Here is a 13,682-nt window from a genome sequence, read left to right as displayed (position 1 = left end):
GCGTGTGATGGTGGGCGTGGCTGGCGTGGTGCTGGCTGCCTCCTTTCTCTTCATGCGGGGCCCAGTGCAGGAGACGCCCGCGCCCTCCACTCCTCCCACTTACGGTAAGCCAACATGCTGTAGACTCCTTGCTGTTCTAATGTGGCCTCTCTCTCTCTCTCTCTCTCTCTCTCTCTCTCTCCATGGATGTTTTCCTAGGCCACAGACACGATTAGCGGGGTTTTCAAGAGTGTTTCTTCAGTTAATAATATAGAAATCTTGCCATTCTGCCTCTAGAACCATAGTGTTTGAGAATACTCGCGTCTCTCTCTCTCTCTCTCTCTCTCTCTCTCTCTCTCTCTCTCTCTCTCTCTCTCATATCTTTGTTTATTTCTTATTCCTCTTTATTTTCCTTTTCATTCTTCATTTTCTTATATCTTTTAAATCTCTCTCTCTCTCTCTCTCTCTCTCTCTCTCTCTCTCTCTCTCTCTCTCTCTCTCTCTCTTTGGATCAGCTAATAACCCCCACAACCCTAACTTTCTCTCTGTGGTGCAGATTACGACCCCTGCTGCTCCTTCCCGTGTCAGAACCAGGGCATCTGTCTGACCCTGCAGAACAACAGCTACACGTGTGACTGCACCGCCACGGGACACTACGGGAACAACTGCCAAATACGTGAGTGTACCTGTTGATTGGTTTGTGGTAGTGGTAGTGGTGTATTTCAGCCCTCTTGCTTCACAGCAATGGGTGGGTTGATGTTTGTATTAGTTTAACATGTAGTAGTTGTAGTTGTTGTTGTGGTTTTTTTAGTAGTTGTTATAGTAGGAGGAGGAGGAGGAAAAGAAAAGTAATAAAAGTAGTAGTAGTAGTAGTAGTAGTAGTAGTAGTAGTAATAGTGATAGGAGGAGGAAAAGGAAAAAGAGGTCTGATTTTTTTTTTTTATCTTCCTCCGTCTCCTCCTCTTCCTACGTATATATTGTACTTGCTTTGTTTATTCATCCTTTTTTTATTGGTACAGTATAAAACTTCATATCTTTGTCTTGTTACATTTATCTCCTTTTATCTCGTTCCTCTTATCTCCTTCCTTCTCTGTGTGTGGTAACTATATTTTATACAACGTTGAAGTAAACACGCAATATTTCCACACAAAGGGGTCATTAGCATACAATCCACTGAGGAACTACAGAATTGTATGTGTAAAGAAGAATTTAAGACAAAACATTTCTTTATAGCATACTAAATCTCTCTCTCTCTCTCTCTCTCTCTCTCTCTCTCTCTCTCTCTCTCTCTCTCTCTCTCTCTCTCTCTCTCTCAGTTAGTTTAGATCACATTCTTTTCTTCCTTGTCTTTATCTTCACAGACTAAATTATTCTTCCTTCTGTGATTGTTGGGTTAGGTTAGATCAGGTCAAGTTAGGAAGTCAAGTCACCCTATTGTCACTCCCAAACTAAGGTCACAGTAGGTCACTTTAGGTCAGGTCAAGTGAATTAAGGCAGTTTGAGTTACATTAGGTAATTTTTTTTATCGTTTACTTTGGTTGGGTCAAGTTATCTCAGTAGATTAGGTAAGGTCAGCTCTGTGTTGGGCTAAGTTGCCATTCCTGAGTGTGTGACCTTCTCCGCAGCCACGTGGGGGTCATGGATCACCAAGCACCTGAAGCCAGACCCAGAGACAGTGCACAATCTCATCACTTCTTGGTGGCCGCTGTGGGCTGTCATAAACCACATCCCCTTCCTTCACTCCAAGATTATGACCTACGTCTATTTGTGTGAGTATTGGTGTCTCTTGGTGTCTGTTCCCTCTTATTTCTTTTTTCTTTTTGTTTTTTTTCTGATTTGTCTTGCCTTTTCTTCCTTCCTATTTCTTTTCTTTCTTTCTTTTTACTCTCTTCCAAACTGACCTACATGTATTTTTGTGACGACCTGTTTGTGTATGTTCCCTCATATTTCTTTCTTTTTTGCTAATTTATCTTATCTATTTTTCCCTCATGTCCGTTTCTAATTTATCTTATCTTCATCTTCCCTCCTAATTTTTTCTTTCTCTGTAACTTACCTTGCCTCTTCTCTGTACACACTCTTTCTGTTATATTTCTTTTAGCCTTTCTTTCTAACCTACCTTTTCCCTGTATACTTTTCCTAAATTATGACCTACATGTATTTGTCTAAGTAACCAAAATGAACATGAAGTGAATATGGAAACATGTCATGCTACTGAAGGGGGTTAATCTTATTCATTATCTACCTTACCTCAACTCTAACTTAACCTAACCTAACCTAACCTAACCTGACATCACCTTACAGCGCGTGGGGACCTGGTTGACTCACCACCAACATACGAGAGCGACCACCACTACATCACCCTCGATGCTTACTACAATGAGTCTTATTATGGCCGTGCACTGCCTCCCGTCCCCGCCCACTGCCCGACCCCCATGGGAGTTGCCGGCCACAAGGAGTTCCCGGATGTGGATGAGCTGATCAAGAAGGTGTTCATGAGGCGACAGTTCATTCCAGACCCTCACAACACCAATGTCCTGTTCCAGTATTATGCCCAGCACTTCACTCACCAGTTCTTCAGGACGGACTACCAGAAGGGACCCCATCTCACTAAGGGCAACGGAGGGGTAAGTACTGGGGTGTTTGGGGAGTTAAGTTAAGTTAGGTTAAGGTGTGTGTGGGGCAGTTGGGTTGAAAAAAAGGAAAAAACAAGGAAAATGAGAAAGAATAAGAGATGAAACAGATGAGGATAAGAAAATGGAAGAGGAAGGAGAAGAGAATGAATCACAAAGGTACACAAATGTTGAACTGACAACAAATATCAGAGAAAAACATAGGATAAGTTAGGTTAGTACTGGTCTGGTCGGGTGTGTGGAGGTGTGGGGTGGGTGTGTACTTTTGCTGGAGGTTTCTGGGGTGAGTACTGGACTGGTGGAGGTGCTTGGGGGTGTCAGTTGTACCATGTCACCATCCCTCTGTCTCTGTTGTACCATATCACCATCTCTGTCTGTCTCTCATGTACCATTCTCTCTCTCTCTCTCTCTCTCTCTCTCTCTCTCTCTCTCTCTCTCTCTCTCTCTCTCTCTCTCTCTCTCTCTCTCTCTCTCTCTCTCTCTCTCTCTCTCTCTCTCTCTCTCTCTCTCTCTCTCTCTTTCTACGTGAGGCTAACCATGTTCTTGTCTTTCAGGTGGACGTGTCAAACATCTATGGCCTCAATGAGCAGGACCGCCGAGCACTCAGGTCTTGGGAGAATGGGAAACTCCGCACACAGGTAAGCCACACGTCACCTGTCCCCTCGTTACCTGTAGTGGTCAGTCTGTCAGGTAGCTGGTGTGTTAGTCAGTCAGTCAGTCAGTCAATATTTTGCTTTGAGTAGCTGTCTAGGTCTTCTCCTCTCCTCTCCTCTCTCCTCTCCTCTCCTCTCTTCTCTTCTCTTCTCTTCTCTTCTCTCCTCTCCTCTCCTCTCCTCTCCTCTCCTCTCCTCTCCTCTCCTCTCCTCTCCTCTCCTCTCCTCTCCTCTCCTCTCTCTCTCTCTCTCTCTCTCTCTCTCTCTCTCTCTCTCTCTCTCTCTCTCTCACATATCCTAATCATCTCCCTGCTTGCTTCCTTCCTCCCTATTTTGCAACCTTAATTCTCACCCTCCCTCTCCCTCTCCCTCCCTCACTTCCCTCTCCCTCTTCCCAGATACATGACCTGGTCTCAATTTCTTCCCTGTATTTTGACCTCATTCATCTCTCTCTCTCTCTCTCTCTCTCTCTCTCTCTCTCTCTCTCTCTCTCTCTCTCTCTCTCTCTCTCTCTCTCTCTCTCTCTCTCTCTCTCTCTCTCTCTCTCTCTTAATTCAAATTTTTCTCTTTCTTTTTCTTTTCATTATTCTTTATTTCTGTGATTTTCCTCCAGATATCCTTACCTTTCCTCCAGTTTCCTCCAGACACCCTTCTCTTTCCTCCAATTTGTCTCTCCAACACTAACCTTCGCTCCAGTTTGTCCCAGCAACACCTTGACCTGACCTGACCTTGGTGTGCCCTCAGGTGATCAATGGAGAGGAGTTCCCGCCGTACCTGAAGGATGTGCCAGCCATCAGTATGGACTACCCCTCCCACATCCCCATCCCTGAGACCGGCAAGTTTGCTCTCGGCCACCCGTTCTTCGCCCTCCTGCCAGGACTCTTTGTAAGTCACCCTCTCTGTCTCTGTTTGTCTCTGTCTTGCCTGTATTCCCTTCAGTAGCATAACAGGTCTTCATTTTAATTCTGGTTTCTATTTGGTGATTTTATACAGCTTCAGAAACTTATGTGTGGGATTGAAACAGTGAAGACTCTGGCCATTAATCTTCTGACCTCCATAGCTGGCCATTAATCTTCTGACCTACATAGATCCTTCCGATGTACATAAAATAATCTATCACACCCAAAAAATTATGGTATAAGTGCATCCCAGTACTGAAGGGATTAAAATAGTGAAGACTCTCGCCATTCATCTACTGACCTCCATAGACCCTTCTTAATGTAACCACCTAACTTCACCTTCTCCCAGCCAGTAAGTCCACCTTTTCCCCGCCAATAAGTCCACCTTTCTTCCTGCAGGCGTACTCCACCATCTGGATGAGGGAGCACAACCGCGTGTGTGACGAGCTGCTCAAGATTCACCCTCACTGGGATGACGAACGCCTCTACCAGACCGCCCGCCTCATTATCATTGGTGAGAGAGAGAGAGAGAGAGAGAGAGAGAGAGAGAGAGAGAGGTGGCATGAAGGTGATGAATGAATGATATGGTAATTGATATCTGGGTTAAGAGAAGGAAAATTGAAAATGGAAGCTGTGTTTTTACTTTTTAGATTGTTTGAAGCTAAAAAGTTAGAGAGAGAGAGAGAGAGAGAGAGAGAGAGATTCCACCATTACCTAACCTAACCTCTTGCCCATTTATCCACCCACCAACCCACCTACCCACTAACCCACCCAACCAACCATTCCCCCATTACCTGACCTAACCTGACCTCTTTTGACCCCCAGGCGAGGTCATCAAGATCACCATAGAGGATTACGTGCAGCACCTGAGCCAGTACCGCCTCCGCCTGACCTTTGAGCCACAGCTGACCCACGGCACACACTTCCAGTACCACAACCGCATCCACGCTGAGTTCAACCACCTCTACCACTGGCACCCTCTCATTCCCGACAGCCTGGAGGTGAGTGAGAGGTTGGGAGAGAGAGAGAGAGAGAGAGAGAGAGAGAGAGAGAGAGAGAGAGAGAGAGAGAGAGAGAGAGAGAGAGAGAGAGAGAGAGAGAGAGAGAGAGAGAGAGAGAGAGAGAGAGAGAGAGAGAGAGAGAGAGAGAGAGAGAGAGAGAGAGAGAGAGAGAGAGATGGGTGACTAGCAAGGTGAATGAATGAATGAATGATAAGGTAATATATGGATTAAGAGAAGGAAATGGAAAGTGAGGGAGAGATGTGAGTGATTGAGGTGATAAGGAGAGAGAAAGAGAGGGAAATACAACCATTAATTTCACAGTCCTGCCAACAAAAATTGACACATTTCACATAAACAAAAGTACAACAATTAATTCTCCTTATTAAGACAAAAGAAATTACAAATTCCTGAGCCAACACACAACACTTAGGAGGATCACACACAGGACCAACAAAAATTCTGACTCATTTCACATTCAAGGGTTAGGAAATCACAAATACCTGAACCAATACACAGCACTTAGGAGAGTCACCATTAAGCTTCACCACATCTCACACCTGTTGTTTGGTGCGCAGGTGAGCAACACAAGTTACGCCCTGATGGACATGGCCTTCTCCACTGCACCAATCTTCAAACACGGCCTGGACAACTTCATCCACGCCATGATCAACAGTCGTTCTGGAGCTGTAAGTGTTTTGTCCCTGTGTTGCTTCTGTTAACTTTTACTTTCATCCATTAAGTGTCTCCCTGTCCTGCTTTTATTAACTCTTACTCTCTTCCATTAAGTGTGTCCCTGTGTTGCATCTGTTAACTCTTACATCCATTAAGTGTATCTCCTTTTTGCTTTTATTAACTCTTACTTTCATCCATTAAGTGTCTCCCTGTGTTGCTTCTGTTAACTCTTACTCTCATCCATTAACCCATTCAGTATCATGACGTGTTCTCATATTCATTCTGCTTACTATTTGGTGATTTTATACAGCTTCAGAAACTTGTGTGGGGGGATTAAAATAGTGAAGACTGTGGCCATTAGTCTTGTGACCTCCATAGACACTTCCTAATTTCAATAAAATGCTCTAATCTTTCACACATCTCAAGATAAAAAATGTGTCCTAGTACTGAAGGGGTTAAGTGTGACCCTGTGTTGCTCCTGTTAACTTTTGCACTCATCCATTAAGTATGTCTCTGTTGCTCCATAACTTTTGCACTCGTCCATTAAGTGTGTCCAGAATCACAGAAACACCCTTAAAAACCTGTATTCATTTCAACTAGAGCCCTTTGAAAATAGTGAAGGTGCAGTGCAGAAATGTTTCAGGATAATGGCCTAAACACACCACCTCTCACACTGTCTCTCCTCTTCCAGCTGACGGCAAGGAACCACGCCCATGTCCTCTACCCAGTACTGAAGAAGGTGATTGAGAACGGCCGCCTGCTGAGGTTCCAGGGCCTCAATGCCTACCGCAGGAGGTTTGGCATGCGCCCCTTCACGTCCTTCCTTGACCTGGCTGGTGATCCTGAACTGGCGGCTGACCTGGAGCACTTCTACGGGGATATTGAAGCTGTGGAGTTTTATGTTGGTGAGTGTTTGTGTGTGTTGTCTTAATCCCTTTCAGTGTTATGATGTGTTTTCATATTCATTTTGGTTACTAATTGGTGATTTTTGGTGATTTTATACAGCTTCAGAAACTTGTGTTGGGATTAAAATAGTGATGATTCTGGCTATTAACCTTCTGACCTCCATAGACCCTTCCTAATGTCAATAAATTGGTCTAACCATACACAAACTCATGGTGAAAATGCATCCCACTACTGAAGAGGTTAAATTCAAAAGTTCATCAGGATTCAATGCTCTATTGTTATGTAAAATGTAGTTACTGTATATATTCACTTCTGGGTATTTTTCATGCACTTCAATTAACTTGTATCTTGTAGCCTCCCCAAAACACTATTATATTCACTGCACTGCCTTATATTCACTTGTATTAATTGGTTACCACTTCACTCGTACTTTATTGGTCCATAATCAGAAATGCTTTGCTCTCTCACCACGACTATTTTCCAAGGCCACAGAGATGATTAGCGGGGTTTTCAAGATTGTTTTTCCTGTTAACAATGTAAAAGTCTTGTCACTGCCTCTAAAACCACAAAAACACATTGAAAATAATGCACTTCTCTCTCACCATGATTGTTTTCCAAGTCTGCAGAGAAGATTTGCCGAGTTTTCAAGAGTGTTTCTCTAGTTAATAATGTAGAAATTTTGTCACTCTGCCCCTAGAACTGTAAAAACACCTTAAAAAATAATGTCAATTTAGATAAAGCCTTTTGAAACAATGGAGGTGAAGCACAGAAGTGTTTGAGAATATGTGCCTCTGACCAGCAGCAATCTAACACGCGGCATCTTCCCTCAGGTCTCGTCACAGAACGCCCCGGCCCTTCAGTCACCCCGCTGTCCATGGTCAATATGGGAGGCCCCTGGAGTGTGAAGGGGCTGCTGGCTAACCCCATCTGCAGCCCTCGGTATTGGAAACCTTCCACCTTTGGCGGTGAGGAAGGCTTTCAGATCATCAAGACAGCCACCCTGGAACGACTCTTCTGCCTCAACATGAAAACTGGCTGCCAGAACATTGGATTCACAGTCCCTCCTGGTACCCCCTAAGTACAGTACCCACCTCCCCAGTGGTATCCCCTAAGTACAGTGGAACCACACGTGCTTTGGGGTCTGAGGGGTCTCCAAGCACAGGGGTTCAAATCCTGGCCACAGCCCGAGTGTAGGTAGAATTTTCTCACTCGGGGAAATGGTTCCCTAATAGGTGGGATTTTAGACAGGAGGTACTCAAAAAGATCCCTCCTTTAGCCCAGAAATTCTCATGAAAAGCCCACAATATAAACAAAAAACAAAGGAAAAAAGCATCCAGGGCCTCCTTTAGCCCAGAAATTCACATGAAAAAGCCCACATGGTATAAAAAAACAAAACAAAAGTGTCCAGGGCTGTGTTAGGATACATTGATGCTATGGCTGTGTCTTGAGGTCATCACAGCCCACCCTGAGCCCTTCAGTGTGGGCCAGGGTGTGAGTGTGTGTGTGCCTGTGGTTTGTGAGGTGAATCAAATCATCTATTATAAAACATTCCAAAGTTGTGGCGCCCAGTTGTGTGCGTATGTGAGAGAGAGAGAGAGAGAGAGGTATTTCAGTGGCATTTCTCTTAAGTATTGGGTGTGTCCAGGCATTTGTTTGTCTATATTGGTGGGAATGGCTTAGATAGTTAGGAAGTTAGTGAGTCAGTCCCATTCAGGTGTTTTTTATGTATGTATGTCTGTATTTATAGATGTGTGTGTGTGTGTGTGTGTGTGTTTTGCTATTTGAGGCTAGTCAAGCTTAGGTATTTATTTATATGGATGGAGTGTGCTTACCTATTTCTTACTTATTGACTTTTAACGATAAAAAAGGGATTTATTACCTATTTTATTATTCAGTCATCCATATGTAGGTATTATTTACTTAAGTTTTTATTTACTTATTGATACACAAAACACTCTTTCTTTCTTTATATAGGAAAGATTAAAGTGACACTCATTTCTTAGTAATTTCTGATAGCGATAGACACTTGCCCTTGTCCTTTGGCTAATTCTGTCGGCTCTGTAAGGAGACTGAAGACTGAGTGGGCCTTTTTCTTTATATTTTGTTGCCCTTGGCCAGTCCTCCTCTCTTAAACTTTGATAGGGTGGAAGAGAAAAGCATTACTCTCTACAGCTTAGACCAATGAACCTTTACAACTGCACTGCTGAATGAGTCCTGAAGGAAACTCTTGGTAAGCATCCTGGAAATGGAAGACACAAATGTGAACACAGATGACAGTGTGTTCAGGATTACTACCAAGAGTGTTGCCTGTGCTGTAACGTTCATGTTGTTGTCACACGTCTGAATGCTGGTACTGGTGCTGCTGTTGATGGTGGTGCTGGTGGTGCTGGTGCCTCTGAAACAGTTAAGCATATCAGCATGAAGATGAGACTTTTATTGTTTTGGCAGCATTTCCACTCAATTTTTCCTCTCAGTTACCAAGAAAATAGATGAAAGTGATGGTGTGTGTGTGTGTGTGTGTGTGTGTTACATCCAGATATTTTTGTACATAGGTTGTATATAGTTATTGTTATTTACACTTGTACTGTTTTTCATAGATAAAAACAAAATAAAATTAAAAGAATGTTAAAGTTTTCTCATTTCCTCACCTGTATTGTGTTTATCTGATGAATTGACTGGATTAATTTGTTCATTGTTGATTTATTTTTGGCTAATGGTTAGTGGGTTAGGTGTGTTAATGAAGTGGTCAACAATTATAGCAGGTGTTGAGATATTCTGATGGACTGATTGGTGACTGTTGTTGTAGTGACATGATACACATAACAAAGGAGGAGGGCGGTTCATGTCAGCCTTCCCTGCATTATGAGCCACACAGGCATAAAGGAAGGTCTTACCAGTGCAGTCACATACTGTAGGTAGTGTGCAAGCAGAGTCGCCTTCAGTGGAGGGTGTTCCTAACCTTCACTCTACAGGCTGAACACACCACAAGAAAACAAAAGCCACGGTAATGGTAATAATTCTCTCTCTCTCTCTCTCTCTCTCTCTCTCTCTCTCTCTCTCTCTGGCAAGAAAGAATGCAGGGATGCGGGCCACCAAACAGTGATAGTTAAGGTTGTCATAACATTACTGATTAATATTATTGATAGATAAGCGATGCGACTCTCCTGTGTGCGACAGATGGTGCATGGTGTTTCCTCGACTGGCAGCTGGTGCGGCGCCCAGGCTGACGGCTGCGTGGCGACAGAGGGGTGCTGGACAAAGGTGATAAGGATAAGTGGACGGACAGACTGTTTTTTGTCTACTACATGTACTGTATACCATCCTTATTACCACTCATCTCCCAATCTGGTTTAGTCAAGTAAGTAGTCAGCGTCTCCACAGCGGATCAACACTCCCACAACGCGCCCTGCCCTTTACGCTGTTTCAGTCACGTCCATTACAACGTGTCCTGCATAAGCCTTCTCCCAGGTCTGCCTCTTTGCCTCTCTGTCTCCCGCTGGGTTACCGTCGTGCCACCACCATCCTCCTCCCAACACACTCGTCTCTCCTGACCGCCCAAGCCAGCCGCCACGGCCAGCCATGTGCACGGCCACAGCCGCACTTTACTTATCCTGGAGATATATTCATAAGTCAGTCATACAGCCTAGCCGCTCCTAAAGACAACCACACCACTATGTACTACAGATCTGAGTTTGGCACACGCAGACCAAAAACAAGGCCGTGGCAGTGTCCTAGCGCAGAATAACATCACCATGACCGCTAATCCACAAAGGGCGCCGCCACAATCACCACGAAGAAGCAGACCAAAAAAAACTTAGACTGAGGAGGAGATGAGGGAGATGCAATTAAGAGGCGTGTAGGCCAAGAGATAACAGCGAGCGAACAAGGAGATAGCTATAATAGGTTGTTAGATAGATAGAGAGAGGTTGTTATACAGGGGGATAATGTTCAAATAGACATGCATTTTGAGTCTTCGTTTAGCTGTGTGGTGTGATTCAAGTGTGCCGGAGTGATGATTGCTAGTTACCGCCTCAGCAAAGACTTTCTTCCATCACCACACTGCAGGGACAGAAGGAGATGCAGCGGTGGACCATCATAGCTGTGAGGAGTGGACTCTAAACTATACCAAGTAAACCAAGTAGGTAAACCAAGTAAACCTGCTCCGGGAAAGGAGAGCGACAGACAGCTATATGATATGGAAGGGAAGGAGGAAGAGAGGGAGAGGGAGATGTGTTGTTAGTAGAGTAGGCACTTACACACTTCCGTATCCCGGGGCGGTGAAGCCTGCCTGCCTCCGCCTCGCGACACTTATCACTCGCTCAGCCAAGTACTACTCAGTCCTCGCGCCTCGTAAAGCGGCTCACTTTTATTCAACAATTACTCCGCTAACACACTGTCTTTCTCACTATCAACCATTGCATGTCTTAGACCAACCATCCAACCATACCACCCATTACACACCCACGCTTCATCCACTCTGTATACGAAGCATTTGCGAGTTAGCGTTGAAGTGTCTCTCCCCAGCGGGCGGTGACTGGTGAGGGGCAAGGCAAGACAGCGCAGGGCAGCCCAGACACGTTCGCGTCGCCAACCCACCACACGTCACACACCTTCACACCTTCACGCCCACAAGGTCCTTCCTCGCAAAATAAGCAAAATATAGAGAAGAAATACAACGAAAGCTTTTTTTTCCTATTTTTTTTAGCTTTGTTTTGTTAGTTTATGATAATTTTTTCTTCTCTATTTTCCTTCTACTCGTCCTCCTTCTTTTCCTCTTAACCTCTTCAATACCATGACGCGTTTTTATATTCATTCTGGTTACTATTTGATGATTTTATACAGCTTCAGAAACTTATGTGGGGGATTAGAATAGTGAAAACTGTAGCCTTCCTTCTGACCTCCATAGACCCTTCCTAATGTCAATAAAATGGTCTAATCGTACACAAATCGCAGGGCAAAAATGTGTCCCAGTACTGAAGGGGCTAAACACATTTCCTTTTCTTAACATATATGTCAACCCACTCCTTCTATCCATCTGTCTTTCCTCTCTCTTACCTAACAACACCTCCCTCCCCTCTCTCTCCCTCCTCTCCTTCCATATCTTAGCTGTCTGTCCCTCTCCCTTCCCTTTCCCATCCTCACCTTTCACTGCCTGTCTCTCCCATCACCTCCCTCCCTCACCTCTTATCAGTTGCCTCACCTTCCCTCCCTCGCTTACCTGCCTCCCACCAGTCCCTCTCCTCTTACTCTCCCACCTCCCTCTCACTTCTCTTCCATTTGTCTTTATTTGTTTCTCTCTTCTTCCTCTCGTTTTCTTTTCTTTATTTTTTTGCTTTATATATTTTCTGTTTTTTCCCTTGATCATATATTTTGTCTGATCTACCTTTTTTTTCATCTCTTCTGTTCCTCCTCCTTTTTTTTTTCTTCTCACAATTTTCGAAGTTAAATTTAGAATCCTATCAGTTTAACCATCACGAATTTTTAGAGTTAATTTCAAGGGCCATTAACGCAACTATAATTAGACAGACACGGGAGGCAAGAATTCCACTTATTTATAAAAGGAAACATATCTCAAAGTATTCAGCACCACCGTAATATCCACACTAATTTACTTCAAGAGATATAAAGATAGGCTCGTATTCTCAAACACTTCTACGTTTTACCTTCATTATTTTAAAAGGCTTTATTTAAATTTACACTGTTTTTAAGATGTTTTATGGTTCTAGAGGCAGAGTGATAAGATTTCTACACTATTGATTGTAGAAACACTACTGAAATTCCCTCTAATCATCTCTTTGGCCTTGGAAAATAGTCAATGCAAGAAAATAAAGTGTTTTAAGGTGTTTTTATACGTTTTTAGAGGCATACTGACAAGATTTGTACAATATTAACTGTACACACTCTTGAAAAGTCCACTAATCATCTCTATTGCCTTGGAAAACAGTCATGGTGGGAGACCAAAGCGTTTCTGATTACGGACATAAGTTAAAGTGACATTAATAATACAGGTAAACAAGCACAGATGACGAGCATTCCTGCCATTTTGGAGGGAAACATACCTGAAAATTTTAAGTCCCCAATTTCTACGTTAATTAATCTCAAGAGACATTAATTACAGGTAGACCAGAGAAGGTGACAGCGGTTCAATGAGGCACAGCGGGCATGGAACCTCGACAGGACGCCAGTGTGCCGCGCCTCGCCCCGCCCCGCCTCCCTACCGCTCCTTAATGTTCTCTAAATGGCTCCCCACCTCCCCCATCCCCGATATCCGCCCCCCACCACCACGGGGGGCGCGTGTATCTGGGTGACAGGCGAAAGGCGTCTTATTTAGTGGGCGTGAGTGGTGTGGGTGTGGAGAGAGAGAGAGAGAGAGAGAGAGAGAGAGAGAGAGAGAGAGAGAGAGAGAGAGAGAGAAAAGTCAGTATTCAGAAACGTTTTGCTCTCGCTACGACAATTTCTCAAGGCCAAAGAGACAATTAGCCGGGTTTTCAAGGCAGTTTCTCTTTTGAATAAACTAGAAATCTTGCCAATCTATCGCCAGAAACATAAAAACACTCCTAATAACACGAGACTCTTCAATTGGAGCCTCTGGAAAGCAGTGATGGTGAGAGAGCAAAGCGTTTCAGAATACAAAGAGAGAGAGAGAGAGAGAGAGAGAGAGAGAGAGAGAGAGAGAGAGAGAGAGAGAGAGAGAGAGAACTAAATCATACTTTTTAACATGATTTATTATTCACATTCAATTTTTATTTATTTATTCATTTGATTTATTTTTTTCCGCAGCCAAACCAAAATAAAGCAGAATACAAACGACTATTGAATTAGAGAAAAGCGTTCAGTAATTACAAATTGAACTCATTAATTCATGTGTACCTTTATTATTATTGGGAGGAAACGGACCTAAAAGTTATAATTGATAGAAAAAACCGTTTAGTAATTCGGGAG

The 13,682-nt window shown here is 43.7% G+C and overlaps 1 protein-coding gene across 1 annotated transcript in view; it reads left to right on the top strand.

Moving 5' to 3' along the window:
* LOC123502583 (prostaglandin G/H synthase 2-like) overlaps window positions 1–9,370 on the top strand; it is a 13,147-nt gene extending 3,777 nt beyond the window's left edge. Inside the window, exons 2-12 of the mRNA XM_045251739.1 lie at window positions 1–104; window positions 536–655; window positions 1,605–1,748; window positions 2,281–2,603; window positions 3,164–3,247; window positions 4,007–4,147; window positions 4,561–4,675; window positions 4,987–5,162; window positions 5,738–5,848; window positions 6,526–6,739; window positions 7,571–9,370. The exon at window positions 1–104 is cut by the window's left edge and continues 7 nt beyond it. Of these exons, the coding sequence (XP_045107674.1) occupies window positions 1–104; window positions 536–655; window positions 1,605–1,748; window positions 2,281–2,603; window positions 3,164–3,247; window positions 4,007–4,147; window positions 4,561–4,675; window positions 4,987–5,162; window positions 5,738–5,848; window positions 6,526–6,739; window positions 7,571–7,818 (1,780 nt within the window). The 3' untranslated portion in view covers window positions 7,819–9,370. The remainder of the gene's footprint in view (window positions 105–535; window positions 656–1,604; window positions 1,749–2,280; window positions 2,604–3,163; window positions 3,248–4,006; window positions 4,148–4,560; window positions 4,676–4,986; window positions 5,163–5,737; window positions 5,849–6,525; window positions 6,740–7,570) is intronic.
* The last annotated feature ends 4,312 nt before the right edge of the window (window positions 9,371–13,682 follow it).

Source organism: Portunus trituberculatus, chromosome 12 (assembly GCF_017591435.1).
Source record: "Portunus trituberculatus isolate SZX2019 chromosome 12, ASM1759143v1, whole genome shotgun sequence".
Lineage (NCBI taxonomy): Eukaryota > Metazoa > Arthropoda > Malacostraca > Decapoda > Portunidae > Portunus > Portunus trituberculatus.
Note: the sequence above shows the minus strand (reverse complement) of the source record. Positions and strands in the feature narration are given on the sequence as shown.